The sequence below is a fragment of the Phasianus colchicus genome, chromosome 7 (assembly GCF_987193195.1).
Source record: "Phasianus colchicus chromosome 7, bPhaCol1.hap1.1, whole genome shotgun sequence".
Taxonomy (NCBI): Eukaryota; Metazoa; Chordata; class Aves; order Galliformes; family Phasianidae; genus Phasianus; species Phasianus colchicus.
The window spans coordinates 7,767,021-7,792,017 of NC_143442.1; the positions used below are offsets into that span (position 1 = coordinate 7,767,021).

Below are 24,997 nucleotides of genomic sequence, written 5' to 3' on the forward strand. Positions count from 1 at the left end.
CTTGAAACTTGGAATATTTTATAGGCAGTGCTCTCCTAACATTTTTGCTAAACTAAAATCAGATCGAAAATAGTAGAACACAAGTCATCTGAAACACGACTGGCCCATTCTATTTACGTGTATTTTTTCTACTTTTGCGACTGCAGATTGTTTTACACAAAAATAAAATCTGCCAGCTTGAGAATAGAATCTACTCAAACAAACAGTGAATATAAATTGGCTAAAATAAGTTGGGGTTTTTATTTTTATTTTCATTTATTTTATTTTTTTGTGTGTGTGGAACTGCATCTATAATACATCACTGATTAGAAAAAATGAATATACCACCTCTATGGTTTCTACATGGATTAAGCTGCAGCAGAAGTTATGGAGATAATCCCAAGGCCCAGTATGGAGCTCCTCATTATTTAGGCAGAGTTTTTCCTTGTACTTGACATTGTCTCTAGGGGGGAAGTCTCAGATTCCTGCAAGAAGGAACACTGGTAAACTGGAAGAGATTTTGCTTTGAATCAGGTAGTCTGCTAAGGCCTAAAAACATGACTTCTTGTTATTTTGTTAGCAGAGTATATTTAGCCTGTATTTTTTTTCCTTTGGAATAAAACTGTGGATGCTTGCACATCAAGTTGCTCATAAGCTTTTGATTTTCAGTGAATTTGGAGATTTCAGTTCTCTGTTTGAGTTTATAACCCTCTCAGGATTAAACCTTCACTTTAACAAGTAGGCTGCTCTACACTGAAGGTGACAGTCTGGTAGCAGCATGGCACAACTCTGGAAAATGCCTCTGATGGTATGGATCTCTGACAGTATCTTTAAGTTGACAGCAACATTACAAGAGTTGCTTGCAAGCGTCCAAGTAAACTACTTTCAAAAGACAGGTGATGCCATATCTGTGTGCACACTCATTTTCCAACAGCAAAAAGCCTAACTGAGTTGTTACAGAGTCAGGTGTCACCCAGTGACTTGAAAATTTATGGGGATCTCTGTTCTGGTTTGGTCTATGAACGTTTCTTCCACCTTCTGTTTACCTAATAAGCACCTTTATAACGTCATTTTTTCTTTTTAATTACTCTCAGCCAGACCTGTCTCAGTTATACCAGTTTTATCCATCTCCAGAAGGTCTCCAGAGGCCTCCCTCAGTGATGTGTTCATTTTTAATCTGGTAGGAGGATCAGCTCCACAGCTGTCAGTATTGACAAGCATCACTTATACCTCTTCTTCTACACTGCTTGTGGACTTTCCCTTTAGCACTCCATAAACACTAGTAGATGTTACTCTTTCCACTCAGATAAGTTAGGGAGTAATTAGAATTAGAGATTAATTGTTTTATACAGCAGGGAGTAAGATGTGCTTAGCGTTAGTTAGAGGAGACCGATGGCAAAACCAGGAATGTGCTTAGTTCAAATGAGCTGTGATACGATGCCTGTTGCACAAGTCTTTCTCTTTTTTGACTGGTTATTAATCTACTTCAATGTCTTTTTTTCCTAAATCTGATGTTACCCTTATTTTTTGGAACAGGAAATAGAGATAACCTTGAAAATGCCAGTGCTTTCCACTCCAAAATAGCAGGTTCTGAACAACTGTCTTCCCTAAATCAGAATGCAAAGCAAAACAAAACAAAAAACAAAACAAACAAAAAAAAAAAATCAAAATAAGAAAAAAAATCAAAAGAAGGAGAGGGAGATTAAAAAAAAATCTCAAAAAACAAGGAAGGGAGAACTGAAGAAATGCTCTTCTTGAAGAGCTAAGGAAGAAAGCTTTGATTTGCCAGCAGTATACCCGCAAGATTTTTGTCAATGTTCCTCCTGAATTAAGACAATTAAATTGGTAAAAATCTTCAGTGGAAGCTTTCTGAGGCTATGAGTGGCATCATATCATTTATTACAGGCACTTAATTTTCCCTAGGCTTGTGCCACAGTTGAGAAACAACTTCTGAGGTTGACTCAAAATGTATGAATTAATCTCAGTCTCTGAATTGCTCCCAAAGTAAATACTTTTTTTCTCCAACAAATACATAGGGAGTCTCAGCTCCTAGCTTCAAAGAAGAGTCCATACTTCCTTTTGCCACAGGGTCCACAGGGACCTCAGCCTTTCTGCATCATCCTTCCTAGTCCAACAGTGACTACCTGTGTGTAATTTGAGCTCTTGTCTTACTGAAATAAATCTAAGTTTTGTGTGCACAAATTCTGTTTTTGGGAGGGGTGTCAAGTGGGACAATTCATTTACTATGAAGTAAGATTAGATTACATTACACTGAGATATACCATGTTATTGGTGCTATTAAGGAGCTCAAATGCCCAAGAGGAGAGAATTAAATGAAATACGTGATAATTTTTCAACACCTCTGTAGCTTTTCCATAGAGAATAGAAGTGGGTATTATCATTATTTCATTTTTTTCCAACCTAATATTACAACTTCTAAATGTCAAACTGGGTGTCTTTAAGTTTCTCTAACTTTTGTACTCTTCACTTCTTGTTAAAACATGGAGATGAAAATATGAAAAATTCATCTTAGATGAGGGAGCTAAATTGTTTGCTTATGAGGTGGAGTGCAGTTTCACTTTTACACTGTTGGTCTTGTAATCTTCCCCATGTCTTTCCCAAGAGACAGTGGTGGAATTACTACTGCATTTGAAGTGAAGCATGTGTGGGGGGACTACAGCATCTGGCCTTAAAAGGTTACTGTTGTTTTCATTCTGTGTTATTTACTGCAATACTGAGTAGTAGGCGCCCTACACTTCCTATGTTTTTCTTCTGTCTTCAAAACAGGGCCAGGTGTTCCAGTTGTTAGTGTGCACAGCACCAGTGACACTGGAAGTGAGTATTCCTCATGGAACAGGTGTATTTTATTATTGTCTTTGACTGATTTGGAGAGTGTGGGAGAGGGGGAATAAATGAAAACTGACATATGTGCCATCCATAGAAAGTTCTTCTAATTGCCTGTTAGTGATATCCACATCTGTAAATGATATGGAGAAAGGGTAATCATATGACTAAAACTTTTCCAGGCTTTTTGCATATGTTTTATGCTAAGTGCATATCTTTCATCTTCTGTTTACACCTATGTTAATTAGATGGCAAATTGCTTTTCATCCCTTTCACTTTCTATGTAAATTATACTGCCATTACAATAGATCTCCTGTATTTCCCCAGATGTTTTCTAAAGGTTATAATCCAGTTATCTTGAAGTAAAGCACAAACCTTAGAGGATGGATCATAAAATCTGACCTACATACAGTGAACTTAGACCCATTTTCACATTTCTCAGATCAGAGCAACTCCAGTGACATTTTCAGTGTTGTTAGCAAGTCCAGAAATAAGGCCTTTATAGGAAGGTATTCAATGCCTCCAATTCTGAAATTTTACTCTTTACTTTATGTATGTTGACACCAAATCTATAGCCAGGTATTTTCTGGTTGTTTGAGGTGCACTGTATTATTAGTCTGTCCTTGAGCTGTTGATTTGGCCTCATTAGATCTTTCTCTAGTGCAGTACAGTACCACACTACCTTCCTACCTCCAATTCCACATAGCATGAAGATGTGGATCAAAGAAAGAGCATTTGAGCATTTTAAACCACTAGGCCAGTCATTACCTGTCCTGATTTCATTCAACAGATCATCTCCAGAATTTTTCCCGGAATCAAAAAATTTTGAATTCTGCTTGTCTGCATTTCTTTTGACCTAAGCCAGCTGCTGTTAAACTGCAACAGAAGACCTGATCATGCTTTTTGAATTAGCATACTGATCAATAATATATGCTATCAAGTGTTCACCTGCACTTTGTCTTCCTTTTTTCTTAATGTCACTGTTGATAGTATTTGTTAATCTCAATGCCTTATCACACTAAAGTGGAGGAGTTTCATCCAATACATTAAGAGGTAGATATTGCTAAAGTAAAATCCATTGACTTCTGTAGAGCTTCTGAGTTCTCTGAAGCTACACTTTGATTCTTCCTTATTTGTATCTAAAGTACTATTGATAGTGAATCACTGAAAGAGATTTATGTAGAGCATCTTAAAGCAAAATAAAGCAAGTCAGAATAGGAGGAAGTTGTTTGCTGTAGCAGCAAGAAACCAAATAATAAGACAGATAATTTATCTATAATATTTTACTCCAAGATTAGATTATCCTCTTCAATTAATAAAACAATAATTATGGATTACTTCAATTATTTCATCCTGAGAGTATAATTACACCATTTTGGTTGACTGCCCAGAAAAGACATGCTCCTTAAGTCCAAAAAAGGACTGGAGGATTTATTATTTAATTTTTTAAAAATTACATTTTGGAATCAGGATTGTTAATTTGAATAAAAACAAGAAAAGAGAAAAAAAAGGGATCTAGTTAATCTTCCATATGCAAAATGATTGCTTCAAATCTATTTGCAGCTTTAAACAAAACAGAAGTCTTGTTCTTAGTTGAAATGCAGAAGACGGATAAGGACGTGCAGTGGTCAAGTAGAGCTGTAATGGCAAAATATTGATGTGTAATATGTAGCTTGAAAAAACAAGATATAGGATATTGTCCAGCAGACTGGTTTTTCTCTTCTAATAACTACTGTTGATATTTGTTAAGGATTCTGGCATTCATGTAGCTTATCAGCAATTTCACTAGTCCTGTTCAACAAAGCAAAACCTGCTGGAGCCAGAAAAGCAAATAGATGTACATGTTTTGAATTAAGCTAGTTGCTCTCAAATTGCAAAGCAGTTCCATTATAAAAAAAGTAATTAAAGCAAGAGATCACTTAGAGAAGTAATCAACGCACGTTTGTCTTTAATTTCTTTTTGAATCCCAATTTTTGTATGATATGATGATTCTCTGTACTTTTCAGTTTGACTGTTCTTGCTGTTTTCTACAGAGTTTTATATTTTGGAAAATAATGCTGTGTTGAAAGAAGCTGTTTTTAAGAAAAAGAATTCCAGGATTGAAATGAAAATGCTTCACATTGAGGATTACGGTAAATGTGGCAAAGTTTTATTTTAGCAGACCAAAATTTTTCTTGGAATATTAATGTTTTTATCTATGTAACTGCCAGTCTTTAATGTTTTGCTCTTTTCTTAAAAGAATTCCCTTTACAGTTGTCACTACCAAAAGATTTCACGGATCGGAACCAGTATGCCCTTCTGTTAATGATGTAAGTATCAGTACTGAATCACAGTAGATATTTAAAAATGTATTTCATAGAAAACATTTCATTCTCTAGTTAGAAAGTGGAATTTGTGTGTGTGTGTGAAATTACCCCATGGATTTCAATTGACAAATGAAAATATTTGTTCTAGGGAAGACTTTGTTATAGGTACTGTCTGGAAGACAGTGATCTTGTCAAACCTAGTTCTGGTTGATTTGAGCAGAGTCATGAGCATGGTGACAGGCTGCCTGGGCTCAGCCAGCTGAACTCAACATGTGTAGAGGGCTTTTCTGTGTTTACAGTTTTATTTCTGGTCCTTTCTGGCCCTGAATTTGTCTGTTCTTCTGCAGTAAAGCTGTGATTCCTAATGACCAAACAACTGGGGAATTTGTCCTGATGTTAGAGTGCTGCTCTGTTGACTTCTGAATTTCATAGAGGGCTTCACATTTATGCTTAATATCTCCAAGAATAAGCCTTGGATAGACTTTCCAGTCCCAGATACAATGAATTAATATGAATTTTACCATCACATATGTGTTTTCATAACTTTGGTAGTGCAATAATACAACTTTTGCTGACCTGTATCACCTGGAGGAGACATCCTCTTAATGGATCTTAACAGATCCCTGTTGCTGTGTGTTCTAGGTCAACTTCACAAGCTTCAGCTGCTGAGTGATGCTGAATTGCTCTATTCAGCTGAATTCTTAGATGATAGGATAGAGAGGCATGAAACTACCTGTTTCTAGGCCCTGTTTGTTCAAATCCTAGGTTTTTCAGTGGTATTTATGTGCATTTGTAGAGGCTCTCTTTCGTAAGTGGCTCTTGAACACCTTTTTATTTTCCTGTGGAGAAAGAGGATGCATGGATTATTTTATCTTTGCAATATTTGTTAGTGTGATCTTGGAGCATGATGGCATTTTAAGGGTGCTAAAGTCCAACAGACCCTGTGAATTGACACCAGCAGCATTACAGGGAGCTGCAAAAGCTTGAGCTTGTTCTTTTTTCTTAGGGTACAGAGGCACTAAGGTGTTAGCAGTGTAACACTTCTCTTTTCATGTATCCAAGTAAGTAGATAATCTGCCATACGCAGATGTGGTAGAACATGAAGCTATATTTCAGATAAAACCTAGGGAAGAAAGGAAAGATCAGAAACCTTAAATAGGCCATGGAAAAAATATGATAAGAAAAACGAAAATCAAAGGAAATACTGTTATGAAATGTTTTTGAATATATACAATTTAAATAACCAAGAACAGTATTGAGACAGGGTCTAAATTTAAGGTCGCTCTTGTTATCAGTGTCTACTGAGTGAATAATGTAGCCTGTTCATAATGTATTGATATATTTTGTAATTGATTTGCTTTTCATGGTGTGCACATGGGATAAAAAAATACTTTAGTTGCGAATAGAAACTGCTGTATTTGTATTGTAATGGAGACATACAGCCTTTTAGTCAAATCCTTGCCTTTATAATCCTGAATCCTCTAAGGGAGATGAGGAAAATAGTGAGTTATAACAAGAAATTCACCAAATACATATCTACAGTCCATATTAAATCCATGTTTATGTTTATGGAGATTTCTGGTGCTTTGTTTCCTAAACTGGAGGGCAAATGTGGCACATAAGATGTAACAGAGTGCAGGGTCTCTTATCTTCCCTGAGCCATACATTCTGCCAGGATCTGCTTTGCTTATGTGATCTTGTGTAAAAACCAGTTTTGTAAGTTAGCACTGTTCTTCTGTCTGGTTTTGTGATGCATAGGCTGTAAAGTGGTGAATAGATTACAATGTTCTCCTTTCTTCCATTTGTTCTCCTAAACAACTAATACATTTCACAGTTTCCTTCTGATATAATACATACTTTGTAGCTAATTAGAGACATGTACACTAATTGCCTGAAAGTGTGATTATCATATATTTTCTCTATAATGAAGATCAAAGTTTAAATTCCATATGATTTGCTCATTATGGTTCATATTACTCATTAAAAAAGTTGGAAGATGCACTCCTTAGTAACACACAGGAAATGATTAAGTAAAGTCTCTGGCATTTATTCTGAGTAATAAAATGAGATGTCATAATCATCCTTTTTTTTTTTTCTTGAATATAATTAACCTCATTCCTTCAAAATCTTTAGATAGAGTAGCAGAGTAGAGGGGAGCAATCACCTCGCTGTCTCTGCTGGCCACCCCTCTTTTGATGAAGCCCAGGATAGCATTTGCCTTCAGAGCCACAAGGGCACACTGCTGGCTCATATTAAGTTTTTCAATCAAGACCCCCAGGTCCTTCTCTACAGGGCTGCTCTCAAGGACCGCTCCTTCCAGTCTGTATGGATGCCTGGGATTCTCCGGCCCAAGTGCAGAGCTCTGCACTTAGCAGTGTTGAACCTTTTAAGGTTCACCCGGGCCCACCTTTCTAGCCTCTCAAGGTCCCTCTGAATGGCATCCCTTCCTTCAACCGTGTCGACTGCACCACTCAGCTTGGTGTCATCAGCAAACTTGCTGAGGGTGCACTTGATTCCGTCATTAATGTCATTGATAAAGATGTTAAAGAGCATTGGTCACAAGACAGACTCCTGGGGGACACCAGTTGTTACTGGCCTCCACCTTGACATAGAGCCATTGATGACCGCTCTCTGTCTGCAGCCTTTCAACCAGTTTCTTATCCATCGAGTGGTCCACCCATCAAATCCACATCCCTCCAATTTGGAGATAAGGATGTGGTGGGGGATAATAATAATCATAATAATTATAATAATTATAATAATTATAATAATCATAATAATCATAAAATCATAATAATCATAATAATAATCAAATAATCATCTTGCATACCTTTCATTTGTTATAAAGAATATTACTCGTTTCAACTGTCAGTTGTTTTAAATGAAGGGTAAATGCTTAGCTGCAAGGTAAAAGGAAAAATACATGGTAGATGTCAATACTTGAACTGCAGTACATTTGCGAAGGATGTTTTCTTATTTGGCCAGTACTAGATTCCCCTGTGAAACAAAAGCTTAATTTTGTTGGAGTCCCAAAGTCATGTGATTGACTCACTAATTGCTTTGCGGTCCATCCATCCAATGCCTGCATTCATTCAGTCTTTGCCGTGCTTGGCAGTATTTTACTTCTCGATTGTGCTTCTGTTACTATAAAGTCTTTGATTTTCTTCTCCATTCTTTGAGCTTCATAACCTGTTTCGTGGCCTAGAGGGAAAATTCATTTAGCTTTAGGCTAAAAGAAGGCCAGGCTTGAGCTTTACCCCAGCTATTTCCTTTGCAGTGTGGTCCTGGTGCTGGTGGGACTTAATGGATCTTCTCACTCCCTTTCTCTTCCATCTAGTTTCCAGAAAAGGCTTGGAGAATAGTTGTGATAAGATCTCTCCTCCTTCAGCTACCCCTGTCTTTTAGTCTCTTCACTTCCCTCACAGCAGCACACATTTTATGATGTGAATAAAATGCAGATTTAGTCTTTCGTAGAGAAAGACAAGAGGTGATTCAATACTTCACCTCCTTTTCCGGTAGCACAAGACACAGTTTCACTATCAGAAGAATTTTGTCATTGATATTTATTTGTGGATAGATTTTATCTTCAGAGATGTAGTCTTTCTAGTTTTTGTTATCAGGGTAGCTTTTCCTTCTGTAACATTGAATCCGTTGTTTGGAAGAAATTGGAGGAAAGATGTGCAGGAAATTAAGCAGTAATGATAACAGTGATTTTCCACTTTCCTTTGGAAATTGTTTTGCCTTCTGCTTGGTAAAATGTATAACTTCTAAAGTTGTTATTAAGATTTTGCCACTTGGCTTTTAAATGGTGCATATCCTGGAAGAAATTTTTCTGCAGTGACGATACTAGAGTGGAAGGAGTAGAGCTCAGAGTACAGCAGCAACAGCCTGATAGCACAGTAGTGTTCCCTGGAGGATGTAAATTCTGTTGTGGAAAGAGTCTTCAATTAAAGCTTTTGGTTGCAGAATCTGAAAGAGCAGATTCTTCTCTTCAGCGGTATGTGAACTTAGATGCCCCTCTTTCCAGACAAGTATGTAACTGCCTTTCAAAAAGGAATTAAAATTGGCCCCTAAGATCAATGACTTTGGTATGTTCTTGATGGCTACTCTCTATTTAAATGGTACCTCAGTGGTGAGCTTTAGCAATCTACCCAAGTTATCAGCAGTAGTGATGACACAGTGGACTCATAATCCAGGAGTGTAGTTGAGTTGCTCTTGAAGACACAAATGAGGCAGATCTGAACTTTGCAAATTAAGATTAAAAAAACAAAAAAAAAAACAAAAAACAAACAACAACAACAACAACAAAAAAAAAAAAAACAGGAAAAGAAGGGGAAAAAAAAAGAGTAGGTGCAAATGCTATCATATAACAGGAGAATAGACTGAATCAGGACCAATAAATAGGGTACCACTGAGTAGAAGTTAATTGTAATTAGGTTGTAAGTAGTGATGAATGTAAGACAAAACTGTCCTTTGAGAAAGCTGGAATTCCAGGACAAACTTCACAAATCAGGGTGTGCATCTATTACTACTGTGGAGTAACGAAACTGCTTTATTACAGACCCCTCAGGGTGATGTTGAAACTTATATAAAGGATTAATGCCTTGTAGAAGCCTCATTTAAGGATAAAAGTGAATAATACAGAGAAACAACATAAGTGTTTTATCTCTTTGGAGAAGAGTCACACCTTAGGTAATCAGCATCATTTTACAGTAGCAGCTGAGGAGTAAAGAAACCTTCTGATGCTAATGGGAATTTTGACATGTATCTCAGTGTAAATGCCTTTAAATGCCTGCTACAGACTACTTATGTGGACAGTCTTGAAATAATTAGCCACTGGAAAACTGTTTCCAAAAACAGTATGTCCAACAACCCGATCGAGAAGGAGGCTAGAGATGCTTAAAGTCAGCTGATCTTAAGCTGTTGCTTTTGGAAACAGTGGTGGAAACTCTGAAACTGTTGCCAGATGTAGACAGCTTCTGAAAACCTTGCTCTGTTCCATTACCATAAATTGAAAGAATTGTTCTGCTCTCACCCTTATTGCAAGTGGTAATGATAATACACTTCTGAAGCTTGTGTTTCCTGCCGAGCTCATTTGACAGTCAGTGTTTCCAAGTTCATTGCTCTGCATTGTTTACAGCTGTCGCTGTAATTGTGTGTAACAGCAATTGAAGTGGTTAAGAAAACAAAAAACATCCTGCCTTTACTTTTATAAACCCACGTATAAAAGTGATGCACAAGATAATGATGAATCAAGTGTAAAATATTTTTATTAACTCTGCAGCTAAGTAATCCATATTTCAGTGCATGTTACAGAACCTACATCTACATGGTAAATCCTACTGTATTTGGGAACATATGTATTCATCATACACTTGCTAATTAGTAATACAATTACCTCGAAGGTGATCTATGCTATCCACAACAACAAAGATAATGAATGAGCACTCCATTGTAAATACAAGACAGTAGTTATTGTATAAGACTTTCTTTCCTCTCCTCAGGTTTATATGACTCCCTTAAGCTAAGACTACTTTGACAAAATAATAGTTTCTGTCTTCATATGGCTTTCTCCTTAGATAGGATATTCCCGCAGACACTGTCCAATCAAATTTCCATACGGCCAACACAGAAGTTGTTATGTTTTAATTTGCATCCAACTGGCGGATGCAGTCTGCATAGAAGCATTTTGTACAGCTTCATAGTAGCCTGCTCTCTTGTTCTGTGTTTTTCTTGGGGGGGAAATAATGACAAGCTTCTCTTTAAAAACTGTTATTTTATTTACCTTGGAGGGAAAATAGTGTATTTGACTTCCATGTAAAATGCTTATTATTCCTGTAGAAAAAGCATTCTCCCATTCTTTTCCACTATTTCTGCTCTAAAATACTTTTCTTTTGGTCATAAAATAGACTTATTATTCCTGCTTGCATCCATTCCTTGCTGTGAATTTGAGTGGTGAAAATATAATTTTCTCCAGTGTGTTCTTTAGTCTTCCTTCTATCCAATTTCAAAACATTCATTTGAGGACACAATAATGCAATTATTTTTTTAATATGGCAACCTTCTTAGTAGTGTTATATATCCTACAAAATCATAATCAAGGTACTGAATGAATTTTCCTTTTTCTGTGTTTAATGCAACTTAATTGTATGTGAGCCTTCTCAGAACTGAACTAGCCATTAGAGATTATGGGGTTTTTTTTGTTCAGTTTAACCTATAAGCAGCACTCATTGATTTAATTTTCTGGTTCTTTCTATATAAAATATACTCATCTATTGGCATCGCTAGAGCATAATTGTTATAAAGTTCAAGAAGTCATTTTGCTTATTGCTACTGCAGGGATAGCAGCACTGTCTAATGGAATGGTATCAGTGGAAGGGACAGTAATTCAACAGGATTGCATAACCAGATGAACTCTGCCATCTAGGTTAAATAAAATATCGAAGAGCAGCAAAGCACATCACATTGTCAATAGTCTTTGTTTGTGTCTGGTGTGTTGGTATTTGCAGTGATGAAGCTCCAGGCAGCCAGTTGGTTACAGATAAATTTCACATTGACTGGGACTCGGTGCTTGTCAACTCTGATAATGTCATCATAGCTCGATTTGATGGCAGAGGGAGTGGATTTCAAGGCCTCAAGATCCTACAGGAGGTCCACCGATGCTTAGGATCAGTGGAAGTGAAGGACCAAATAGCAGCTGTAGAGTACGTATGTGCAAACTTTTCTTCTCTTCTACCACACTTCCACCTTGATAAACATTTTTAATTGAAACTGCCCAGAATGTTTTGTTTGTATAATAAATACCGTTAGTGTTTATTTTTAAGGCAGCTGCAGATTTTGAAATAATAGCCTTTTAATTACGAAAAACAAGTTAAAGATCAGGGATGCTTGCTTTATGTGTTTGTGCTTCTCATTAGTAAAACTCTCCATCTGAGAGAAGATGGCCTCTGAGCTAATTTCTATTTGTCCTAATTTCAATTTTCCATAGGAAGATTTCTCACTGTAAAAATGGTAATGTTTAACTACTTTTGTGTTCTAATATTTTATAACATTTTAGATTAATATGATAGGATGCTGCTCTCATTCCCAGCACAATATTCTCAAGTTATTGTACAGTACAACTGGAGTTATGGTGCAAGTGAGATCCAAACTTGAGCTACTTATTTCTCATTTGAATTTTCATTCTTTGACTGATGTAAATCCAATCAGCTGCAGAAGAGAGTCATCTGACTCTATAGATGAATCACACACAGCCTTGGCAACCATCTTTACTCAGGGTGCAAAAATCCAATATGTCTGGATGGACATTTTCTGGGGATCCTCAAGGGATGATAAGGGCAGGCTTAAAACCAGATATTACTTTTCTTTGAAAAGTACTGATCTTTCAAAAAGTAAGTGAGTAGGTATGGTATGACATACCTGGGCAGTGGGGCTCTTCACATTTGTATCGGTCAAGAATGGGTTGTGCTGAGCAGAGCAATTCATCCTGCAGGTGTCCTAGTGACCTTTGCAAGAAGGGCCACTGGGAGCAGGCCACAGATCTCATGTGCTGTGACATATGAATTCTGTTTAAATACTCTGTTTTAGACTAAATGACATCTGTCCTCTTTTTGGATGCATTACAAGGGAAAATTGGAGGGTGCCCTTAACCAGTACTGCAGTTCGTTTTTGTCTCTTCAAAAGTAGGTGAATTTGGGCCTCAGATTACACTCTCACCATTGCTGATTAATTGCTTTGATGAGATAATTAATTATTTGATTCATTATCTAGATGTAGGAAGTTGCATTCATTTTACCTTTTTTTAGCTGTCTGCATGCAGACTTGGCAGCTGATCAAAGAAAGTCATTTAAACTCTAGTCATTGGATGATCCTGGAATTTCTAGAGGGTCACTCTCCTGGGCTGAGGGAAGTGCCTGATGCAAGTGGGAGGAAAAGCTCATTGAGAGTGCTCTCTCCGTGCTTTTGACCAAGGAACAGATATAAATGGGCAATTTAGACAAGTGCTCAAATCCAGGTATCTAAAGTTAGGTGAGGTGAGTCCAATGCCATGTGTTTGCCATACAGAGAAGGAATATGAGGTAAAATCACATTTCTCAGTGCAATATCAATTTTATTGCTGTAATTTGTTCTTCTGCCTTATCCACAAATATGACAATTCCTCATAGTATGAGGTTTTCTTTATATAGTAGATTCACCAAAGTAAAAAGGACTGTATTTTTTTTTTCCTTGCAGAGCATTATTGAAACAGCCCTTCATTGATCCTAAGAGACTGAGTATATTTGGAAAGGTAATGTGCAAAAAACAGTGGGATGTCTCGTCATGATTCTGTAAGAGAATATTATCAGTTCATGAAAAAATATATTGAACACTTTTCCTAAGACATTTGTTACAAGTTCCATTTGTTAACAAGTTCCATTTGTTAAAAGAAGTCCATGTGTGTGTGCGTAAGGGATGAACTGTCATAATTTACTTTATATTATGTGTGGGTTTTTTTTCTTCTCAGAATAGATATTTGAGGTTAATCGGGTTGATTTTATGTTACTGCTGTATTTGCTTTCCAGAATCTGCAGGAGAGAGTGTTGCTTTCTGCTTTCATTAGAAATTTTTAATATGTGCTTTGTGTTTTAAAAGCTTGGGTCTTGCACATTGGGCTGCGGTTAATTGACTGTTTCTTTCTAATACAACTTTTATATCCAGATATTCTTATGGCTGCCTCTATTTTCAATAGAAGATTCAACAGTTTCCTAACAGTGACATGACAAGCCACAGTTACCACAGAGCGCACGTGTAAACATAGTTCTGCTTATCTGCCAAAGGCTAACCTGAAATTCTTTTCCTCTTCAAAATATTATTGATGATTGCATACCTGCATTTGTTTTCTGAAAGAAGGAGAAATTAGAAATGTAAATGTGTGAAGGCGAAGAGCAAAAGCTGGGGATTTGACAAGCTTCAGCACTGCTTTGAATTCAGGGAAATTTACCCTTTCCAAGCTAGTTAACCTTTCAAAGTTATATTCTACTGACAAAAATTCGTAAAATCGATAAGTCAGTTTTAGAATTAAGATATGTATGGATAAATACAGATATACTTAACAGCCATCATTAATTGTATTTAACCTTTACTTATTTTAGAGTCAATTATACATCTTTAAAATTCATTTCCTTTCAACCGCATACCACAATGTGATAGGAAAAGTGGTTTGTTTTTTTCTTTTGTTCTATGCATTAAATTGAGCTGATTGATGAAAAAAGAATGTTTTGCATGAAAATAAGATGACTTTAGAATTGCTTAATGCTACTTTCATGATGCTGGGCTCATGCATACAGTCACGGAGCTCTTTGAGACATTCTGGAACTACACAGAAGTAAAACTGCTGTCACAATCAGCATGCTTCCATTTGCTTCTTTTGTGTGTTGGAACTTCACAGACAACCAGCTTCTTGAAAATAGGGCAGCTAGGTAACCATAGAAATCCAGCCCATGAGTGAGGGACCATATATTCTTACATCTAAACAGGGAACTATTTTCTTTACCATCATGCTGAAGCGACTCTGAAAATGTGGTTTCCCAATGTAATGCTTTTGTCCTGGAAAACCTGTCTGGAAGTGAGGGCACGAGCACGAAGGAAAGAAATTCCTAGGCGAATTAAGCCAAGCTCTTGATGATAGATAGTCCAGATAGTCAGGTTCCCCGAAGCCTTACCTTCTTTGTTTGGTTTGGTCGCTTGTTTTTGTTGTTTCCCTCCCCCAGTAATTCTCAGATCTCTTACTAACTGTGTGTTCATTTTTAGGGGTATGGTGGCTACATTGCATCAATGATTCTGAAATCTAGTGAGCGGCTTTTCAAATGTGGAGCTGTGGTGGCACCAATTACAGACATGAAGTTATATGGTGAGTATTCTCCACCCTTCAACTTTGGCATATCTTTTATTCATCTTAACAACTGGGAGATAATGCAGCAATATCAGCTGAGTCTCACCTCACTTTAAGTGAAAGGATAGCTCACGGGGGGTGGACGGGTTACCAAAACACACAACGGATGCATTATTGGTAACACCACGGATTTTTGTCAAAGGGGTTCTGTTTTCCATTTCCACTGAAATTCGGTCACGTTCCCCATTTCCTTAGAACCCACATATCTGCCCGAATCACAATTGTTAATGCAAAATGAAGCTTTTAAAGTTAGTGGTAGAATTCCTTAGGATATCAACTACATCATCATTCGGTCACAGGGTATTGGGTTCTGTCTGAGAAGCATCAGGCATGGGTGATGGAATGTGGACTGTGGTGCGCAGGAAATCAGACCACATTGCTGTTTTAATGGGTTCTGGTTTTTAAATGAGCACCTTATGTTCTACGTAATGCCATAAAGATCTTCTCCTCGCTGTAAGTCAGAACTGAGGAATTTTAAAATGGAACAAATTTTGATGAATTCATAAGAGCTTTTTTTTGTTTTTTTTTTTTGTTTTGTTTTTTTTTTTTACTTACACAGCATCAGCTTTTTCAGAAAGATACCTTGGTATTCCATCAAAAGAGGAAAATACCTATCAGGTAAGTTACCATAAACAAGTAACTTAAAACAGTGATTTTGCTTTCAGAATACGCTTACACTTCTGTATGTTTGTTTACTAGGCATCCAGTGTATTACACAATCTTCATGGTTTAAAAGAAGCAAATATGCTAATAGTTCATGGGACAGCGGACAGTAAGTATTCACAGATGCAGTTGCATTTGGAGTCAAAGATTTTAACAGGCAGACGAGGCAAACATCCAGCGAGACCATTTGGAGTTACATTATTCCTCTGATAGGATCTTTAATCTTCTGTGTCAGTTGTCACTTGTAACTCTAGACCGATGACATTTTTCTTTGCTGATTGTTTGTACCTTTTAGGTGCTGTATGTTGTAATTTTTTTTAAATCTGGAGTACCATCTTGCTAGTGAAAGTTATTCTGTGGATTACTAATGGAAAAACATACATTTTTAATGGATTGTCAAATTCATAGAGATTCTGCAGCTGAGGAAAGAGTTGTCAGTACGTTTGGTGAAGCAGAGTACCAAATGAGGAGATAAATTCAGCTAGTTATTTACAAACTAGTGCCAAAGCATCTGAAGCCAGGGCTACAGGGTTTCTTTTAATAGTCCTGATAGTTTCATCAGTAGCTTAAGACAGAGAGTAAGTAAATCAAAGTAACTTAAAGCACTTTAAATGGAATTATAGGATGCATCAATCAAGAGAGATTTTATAACTCTAGATTTAAATGTATCTACAGTGCATTTTTCTGAACTTTCCTAACTGATATGAAGCTAAAGAATGCTCTTCGATGCAGCACAAATGATAAAATTGGGATTCTGATGGCTGGCTGAGCAGCATGGGGTGTTCAGCACTATGGCTGTGATTGCTGCTGCCCTTACTTAATATCACATCCAGTGACACTGCCCACCCCACTCAGCACTCTGCAGGGGGAGGACACAGTAATAAAGTTGCCTGTTTTCACCACACAAAGATTAAGTTGCTGATATGTTGCAGAAAGTCCATTACCTGAAGAAGTATGGGCTGTAATAACCTTGTGCAAGCAGTAGAAAATCTGATGTGCTTTCCCTTGACACAATTATAAACTGTCATGTTGTTCAAAAAGAATGGTTTTGCACACCTCTAATCCATCTCAGTGTGTGCAAATCAAGGGGAGGCCTTGCACAGTGCCAGTACAGCACAGCTTTCCTGGGTCCCAGCTTCTTCTCTGGAGTCCTGCTGTTAGGTGCTGTGTGGCTTTTGCTATGTGGTCTCTGCATTTCTGGGCAGAGGGCTACTCAGCTCAGTTCTGGCAATGACTGAGACTGGAGATGTTTTCAGTCAAAGCTATTTAACAGATCGATATTTTATATGACCTCATTTTTTCTAATAATATCCAAATGTTGTCTTGCAGCTAAAGTCCACTTCCAACATTCAGCAGAACTAATTAAGCATCTAATAAAAGCTGGAGTTAATTACACTATGCAGGTATGTACAGCTGTGGCACCTCTTGTGAACACGAGTCAACATTTAACCTCAAATTGCTGTTTCTACAGAGGACACTTCCAACCAACAGCACTGGTATCTCACACCAGTATTGTGACTGTTTGCAGCTAGAACATTGTTTCTCACAGTTTCTTACTGCTGTTATGGACTTTCTCAGCTCTTTTTCCTCTACTAAGTGCTTTATTATCCAGACACACTTTTCATAATATGCAAAATCTTGTTCAGCCTCACTTGGGAGAATCTCATTTGAGATAAAACTTCCCATGGGCTATGGATGAGATGGGAGGACAATTAAAAGTATGACTAAAAAGATTTTTCAGTGAACACCTAGAATATTGTATATTAGGAAATATTTCTTCTCATAAAGAGTGATGATGCACTGGAGCAGGCTGCCCAGGGAGGTGATAGAGTCATCATCCCTGGAGGTGTTCAAGAACTGTGGGGAATGTCTCGCTGAGGGACATGGTTAGTGGTCATGGTGCGGGTGGGTTGGGGTTGGACTTAATGATTTTAGTGGTCTTTTCCAACCTGTATGAATCTAGGATAATAAGAAGTATCTAAAAATACAAGGTAGTTAGTCCTTGTTGATGATGGTGAGATCTGAGTACCTGGACACCATTGAAAATGCCAGCAAAGTGAACTGGTGTAAGCATAGGGACTGTAAATATAAATTTGTTCACTTCTGCAGAGCTCACTGCAGTTGTTTTCTCTTTAATTCCAAATTTCAAGAGAATGAATTTTGCTTTGAGTTTTATTAGCTTTACTTGATACTATAAAACTAATGTTATCATTCTGTTGTCATCTAAAACATTTTGAAGATCAGGGAAAGAAAATTAGAGCCCTAAATATTTGAAAGGCCTTTGAGAAACTATTTGCTGTTCTCCTTTTTCCTCTACTAGATCTACCCGGATGAAGGTCATAACATTGCTTCTGAGAAAAGTAAATATCACCTTTACAGCACAATCCTTGGGTTTTTTAGTGCTTGTTTAAAGGAGGAGACACCGATTTTACCACAGGAACCTGAAGAGGATGAATAAGGAAGCCTATTTGTATAGTACTGAAGGGGACTTACTTTGCGGCTCAATAAAACCTTAAAGTGACTGTGAGATTGCAGATTCTGCAGAAGCTCAAGGGCAGCTAAAGGATATCACAGTGGAACAGCACATTTACAGACAATGAGCTAATAAACTGGAATTCGACTACAAAGTCCAGACACATTACCAAGGGACAAAACCTTTACCTTTGTGGAAGGTCAACAGTTGGTTACAGTTTCCTGGAAGAACTTAGTTTTGCATAAGTGTAGGGTTAGTGCATGTTTGTTATGTTAAGCCTCACTGTTGGTTCTGTAAGTGGTTGCTCGTTTTTCATTTAAATGCACATCTTTATTCATCTCTGCATAATGCACAACCTATCGTAAGTATTATGGCCACTAATATTTTAAAAGGTGGGCTGCAATCTAACACTTCACTGTAAAGTCACAATAAGTGCAATTCTTCTGCTGTTTATTACCCATAAGAAACCACAGAGATAATAAAGGGCACGATATTTTCTCTAGTTTCTGCTCCAGGGGGATATACTGTCTATTGCATCATGTACACTGATATTGAAAATGATTTTTTTTTTTTTCGATTTTGGCATTTACTATTATTACTATACCCACTAGTAACCACTGAGGAATTATTTGGTAGTGTACTCTTGGTCTTTATGTATATACTCAAGACTCCCTAAGCAGAAAATGTTTCAGAGCTTGAAGAAATTTTTTGAGACACGATTAACAGCTGTATCTAGAACAACACCTGCAGTTGAAATCCTTCCCCAGTCCAAAATGTATCCATTGTTTCCTTGAAGTATACTTGAGTTGTGTTTTGTTATTGTTTATAGTAATTACTAGTTTTGCTGGTTACATTCTAATTTTAGAATATGCTACTTTGTCACCTGTAAATTAGATACATAAATATTATAGTTTCAGATAAAGAAAATTTATTTACAATGTATAATGCCATTGAGTAATAATTTAGTCTTCAAATGAAAAATTATTTTGTATAGTGCATGTTTCTTTCTTCCGTCTGGTCTCAGATTTAGATCTGAAGTTCCTCGAGGTGGCCATGTAGGTAGAGTACTCCATACATTCTTATTGCAGGACTACACATTACATCTCTTGCATCCGGATTTAGCTCCTACATCATCTCAAAGAAATGAAAAGTTTTTCATTCAAGGCAAAGGAAGATTTGCCAAGGTGAGTTCCAGCAGTAGAAAATAGATCTATGAAATAAGCAAGACAGCTAGTTTGGATTTGCAGAACATTACTTCCAATCACTGAAATCAAGTGCAGTGTTGTCTTAATTTGAGGTATCTTTGGGAAGGTATGTGAAAACTCCTGACAGATGCTGTGCAGCGTACCTGAGAACAGCTATAATTTCTTTTCTTCCTGAATATGCTCCAGGTGCTTTTGTACCCAATTAAGGTTTCATTTTTTTTTATGAAATTAGAAAGCAAGTAACTTTTGGAAGGTAACTTATAGAATTTAAGTTGCAAAGTTCTGCATATTTTATGAAAAAATAGAAATTATTTTTAACATAATCAGAAATCACCTGAAGCTTTCTACTTGTTTCTTTTGTTTGTTTGTTTGTTTGTTTGTTTGTTTTCTTCTGGAGTATTTTCTTCAACTTAGCATTTTTTGTGGCGTAAATAATTAATTTGACTGAAAGGTATGGTTTTATGGTGCCCTGAAAAGTCTCTGTCTTTTAATGCTTAGTATTTATCTTGCTTTATTAATTTGTTTATCTGTTTTTAATATGCAAGGACAACTTGTCTGGAGCCTGGTGTCACCACAGAGTGGCTTTGCTTTGTACACAGTACATGTGTCAAGTATTATGATAAGGTCTTAAAAAAAAAAAAAAAGAAAATTTAAGATGAAGTTTTTAAGATGAAGTTTTGCAGATCTTGCTTTTTTACTAGGGGAGCAACTTTTTAATGTCTTGTATTGACTGAGACTTCTAGATTGTGATTTTCCGAATTACACACCATACTTAATAAATTCACTTGACAGTACTGATGATTTTCGTAACCAAGCACTGTAGAGGAGGTCCTAATCCAGTGGAACACCAAGGAATGTTTTTCCCAATTTCAGCTAAATGTACACAAAGGAGCAAAGTCGATGTTCACGTGTTGAGCATGCCGCATGCCCAGACTCTGAAAGGTTGATACCAACACACACTGGCTACTGCCCTGAGAGACACCCAGTGTGCGTTCAGATTTACTGCATTTCATGCCTATCACTTTTAGTTGTCTGCAAAAGCAAACAAACAAGGTTTGTATCTCAGCAGTAGGGTTATGTATGTGCTCAGGAAGCATTTTATCTTAGACATGTGCCTTTGGCAGTGTCTTACCTCTTAGCACACATTCTATCTTCACTTCTTCCCCCCACACCTTTCTGTTTCAGGCCACCATTTCCTGTTCTTTCTGTACCATCATCTCATTTTAATCAATTTAATTTAATATGAAGATGGCATGAAGACTTGACTTCTGTAGGAATGCTTTTGCCAGGATTACTGGTGTGCTTAAACTGTGTTTGTTATCTGAAATGTGGGTTATTTGTATGGAAGTGTAGTCTGCTTTTTAATTTGTTGTCCTGCAAATACGAATATTTTTATATAAAGATATATATATACAAAGGCAAGCATCAGAACTATATTGTTTTTTTGTGAGACTTTTTAGTGGGAATTTAATTCAGATACTGCGAAAAGATTTGCAGATGCAGCCTCTGATTCGAGCTAAAGGATTTGATGCAAGACATGCAGAGCTATTATTACTCTTGCTAACTAGTTCAGGTATTTCATTCAGTTGCAGCACAATTATGGTTATCTGGCAGATTCTACATACATTGCAACTGGCAGTCACTCAATTAGTCTGTTATCAATAGTATTGATTGGGGCATACAGCACGGAAATACCATGTAAAGTGTAGATTTTTCTGTAGCTTTACCCATTGTTAAGCACTATGATACTGTTTTGGACTGAAAAGGTACTCTTTGATTCAGCTGTCCTTACTATGTGACATTTACTAGATTAGACCTAGTAATTTATGGAAACCTAGTGAATCAGCATGTCTCTTTAGTGCTTGCTAGAGTTTATCTGACGTTCTTGTTTTTTGTGTTTTTTTTCTGCTGTTAGGACTTGCAAAATCTATGAAAACTGTAGTCATATTGAGGCTTCAGTTATATTGCAAAATCAGTTGTAGCTGATTTTGTAAGGGGGGGGGGTGGAGGGGGAGAGGGAGAGGGGCAGGGGCTGGTTACTTCTAAATTCAGAATTTTAATCTTTTAGCAAAGGTATTTATGAATTAGTTTGATGAATGTTTACTATGCTTTCCTGTAACCAACTGCTTCTTATTCCTGTGCTTCTGGCATATGTAGATCCACCCATGTCTGAAAATGAAGATGATAACCTCTGTTCTCTCAGTTCTGGCACTTATTTCAAGTTTGGAGTCAGATTTATTTAGTTGAGAAATTGTACTTTTCAAGACAGAAGAGCTTGTATTTGATCTGAAGTCAAAGATTCTCCATGGAAACTCTGGAGTTTTGAGTGTTGGCTCCTGTAATAAAATGCAGGGGATGCAAGGTGTGACCTAGTATTCCTCCTTACAGTTCTACTTGATGTTACTGAAGAAACTGGAGCAAAGAGAAGACTGGCCCAGAAAGACTGAACACAGGTTCCTTTTGAACTGCCTTAAAACACATAGGTAAGATGCAGAGCTCTGAGCATTTTTTGTTTACCTCAGGTAAGTTCTGTTGCCTCTGGGGAAGGAAGAACCTCACCGCTGTTGATTGCTGGTGCATCTGCTGCAAAGCATCCTTCAGCACTATGAAGATTACTCTTCTTTTCCCTTTGAATGATTTCAAGAGTGCTTCTGGCGATTGGGAGCTCATGGGATGTGGCAGCTTCCAAGGTATCTGGATCTTTGAAAAGAAAAGAAAGAGGTAAAAAGGAGATAGGTGGATTGCAGATGGTGCTGATTCACTCACCAGGGTGTAACACAGGTGCTTCCTACAAGCCTGCTTGCAAAATTCTGCGATGGTAAGTAAAATAAATGTCTGTTTTCTAAAAGGAAATTGACACTAGAAAATTATGATGCTGTTAGATTGAGTTGCTTGGCTCTTTGGATAGAATTAAGGAAATTTAAACCATGTGAGTGTGTGAGATCCAAAGTTTCCATTAAAGTTGTAACTAGACTTCTTGCCTGTGTAATTAGTTTAGCAGTCCAATATCCTACCTTCATACAATCCTTAATTAAAATATCCCATGAAGTGCTAACAGCTCTATTTTAGATTTCATGACCACAGAAAACCAAAAAATAGAAGGAAAAAGTTTCTTATCAGTAAAACCTGCAAAGGGATTGTGACTTAGGAAGATGCTCAGTAAGTATTTCCTTGAGGAAAGCGATCAGAAGAATGTGTTTTGATTAAATGTATTTTGTGTATTAAGTTCCAAGTACAGCCGTCTGGTTAGATGCTGACTTGTGTCTGGTGTCCAAAGGACTTACAAAGATGGGAGGTGTGGCTAGTCCTGTCCTATACCCAATGCTGAGCCTTTCTCTAAAGGACCTATTTCTTTTCCTGGCACAAAGAAAGAAGTAGTACATGATTTCTTATGGACTTTTAGTCTTGCATTTAACTTTTATTTGCATCCTACATTTCTGATATATTTAACAATTCCTATTTTATGACTAATTCCATGCTTCAAATAGGCAGTTGCTGTGAAATATTTTCTTCTGAAACACATTGCAAATTGTTACATTGAAAACTATTTACATTGTCAAGCTAACTGTTCTTCCTTTTTAGTTATACTAAGCACTACATTTTTTAGGCTAATGGATTGATATTTTTTTATATTGGAATAGAAATTGTACAGAGGAGCTTATCTGCTTCTGTAAGAGTTGCTTGTAAAAGTGCAATGACAATGAATGCTAGCAGTATATTTGAAGGGGTTTTGTAGAGCATTGTATGAGAAATTCACGTTACCTCAGGGAAGCCGAGGTCCATGACTGAAAGAACAAGATCATTTGGCGGTGTAATCAGAATTAAGCAAGACAAAAGAAAAAGCAGCGTGGAAAACTGATTTAAGCAGAACTTTCGGGCTTAAAAAGAGCATGTGGCAGAGTATATAAAGTGTCACTTCATTTTATCCTTCAGTTTTGGGTTCAGTAACTTGTTTCTGAGCTGGAGGCAAGGCAGAAGTTGTTTTTTTTGCAGCAAGGATCACTGTTCAGAAAGCCTCTGTGACAATCACTGTGTTTTCTTGACCAAAAAAAAGCGTAGAAGCCCAGAGTGTAAAGTAAGAGCTCAACAATAACAAAGTGGGAGAGCATGACATTCAGCTAATTAGAATAAGCGGCACATCACTTCACAGAGACCTTGTCACAGTAGGATGCTATTTACCTTGAGTGGAAAAAGTAAACTGTGGCTCACAGGCAGCATTAGGAAGAGACACTTCCCTGTCTTAATGACATGTATTGAGAATAGCATGAGAATGTTTAATTCCTTTGGTACGTCAATGATTATTTGTTAATTATAGCATGAACTAAAATTGTGGGGCTGTACAACTGCACAACACAGCATCTGACAAGAAGACAGTATCAGTCTTCTGTGAATAGTCAGTTTTCTTTCACATGGCATAGATAAGAAAAGGCAAAAAGCACCCAGCCTGGGAAACAGCACCCCAAGAGCCTCTTTGGGAAAGTGAGTAGAGGAAAGGAGCTGCGTGTTTGAAGGAGAACCTGTCTCTGCTTCCCCTCTGTGAGGAACAGGGAACTCTAAAGGGAAGGGTTTTGGATGGTACCTGTGGCTGAAGCTGGCTCCCAGGTGTTCTCTCACACCTCCTTGGGGCTGTTGATAGTGTGGGTGGTGGAAAAGGCTGAAGTGGGTCCAAGGATGTGTTTGGTTGGCTTTGTGATTGAAATGTGGTTGGTCTGGGTTTGTGCTAAAGTGGTAATGGGTTCATGAGTTGACTGGGTGATCTTACAGGTCTTTCCAACTGTAATGATTCTACGATTCTTTGCCTTGTATAGGGAACCAGCCAGAGGCTGAGCACTCCAAGAGGGTGTATCTAAGGTATCAGGTATATTGTTTTGTTTTTTTTTCTTTCTTAATGGAATCTGGTGTTTTCAAAATTTTTGTGTTTTATCTGAGCCTCTAAGATACATCACAACTTTCTGTACATCTTAATAGTTTTGCATTTTAACTGGACTGGTGTGTTTGTGAAAGCAAGCAGTAGCAATTTAAAATGCAACAGGCAGGGTTGTGTGACTGCAACTGCACCCCAAAGTGCACTAAGAAATTTCTGTAAAGTAGAAGAATAAGATTTCTATTAAGGGTTATTTTCCTATCACATTCAGCTTCCTTCTGTAGGCGCAGACAATTGAGTGATGCCGGCAGATTTGTCCCTATAAGTAATGCCTTCCTACCTATATAGCACTTTTCTTCCCTGCCACAGCTTACTGCTTTTTTTCTTAATTGAATTTGTAAACCTTCTGGGATGGTTTCACACAAACACCCGATGTTGCCGTGCCTCACTTTGAATGGAGCTGTGCGTGTTACTGAGGTGCGTACTAATAGCAAATGTAAATGTGAGGTAGCCCTGTAGGGTAATGATGTCCTATGTGTTTATGCAAAGGGTGGTACATACTCCTATGTATATTCCAGTATTCCGTGACTCTCATTGATTTTTAGTGTCTTCAGGGAGTGCAAATTGTGAATTTACTTTGGGAGTTTTGTAGAATTGCAAATCTCAGCAGTTATCCTGCAGTTTGGTTGTATACGTCCCACGTGAGGTTCTCCTCACTGCAGTGGTACAAAG

General features: G+C 37.3%; 1 protein-coding gene across 4 annotated transcripts in view; it reads left to right on the forward strand.

Moving 5' to 3' along the window:
- The window catches only part of DPP10 (dipeptidyl peptidase like 10), a 357,782-nt gene extending 338,137 nt beyond the window's left edge, over positions 1–19,645 (forward strand). For all 4 annotated transcript variants that reach the window (XM_090143605.1, XM_090143604.1, XM_031590710.2 and 1 more), the window contains exons 17-26: positions 2,767–2,814; positions 4,857–4,955; positions 5,063–5,132; positions 11,639–11,833; positions 13,362–13,416; positions 14,919–15,018; positions 15,620–15,678; positions 15,760–15,832; positions 17,053–17,126; positions 18,044–19,645. In XM_090143605.1, coding sequence (XP_089999731.1) covers positions 2,767–2,814; positions 4,857–4,955; positions 5,063–5,132; positions 11,639–11,833; positions 13,362–13,416; positions 14,919–15,018; positions 15,620–15,678; positions 15,760–15,832; positions 17,053–17,126; positions 18,044–18,181 — 911 coding nt within the window. In that variant the 3' untranslated portion in view covers positions 18,182–19,645. The remainder of the gene's footprint in view (positions 1–2,766; positions 2,815–4,856; positions 4,956–5,062; positions 5,133–11,638; positions 11,834–13,361; positions 13,417–14,918; positions 15,019–15,619; positions 15,679–15,759; positions 15,833–17,052; positions 17,127–18,043) is intronic.
- The last annotated feature ends 5,352 nt before the right edge of the window (positions 19,646–24,997 follow it).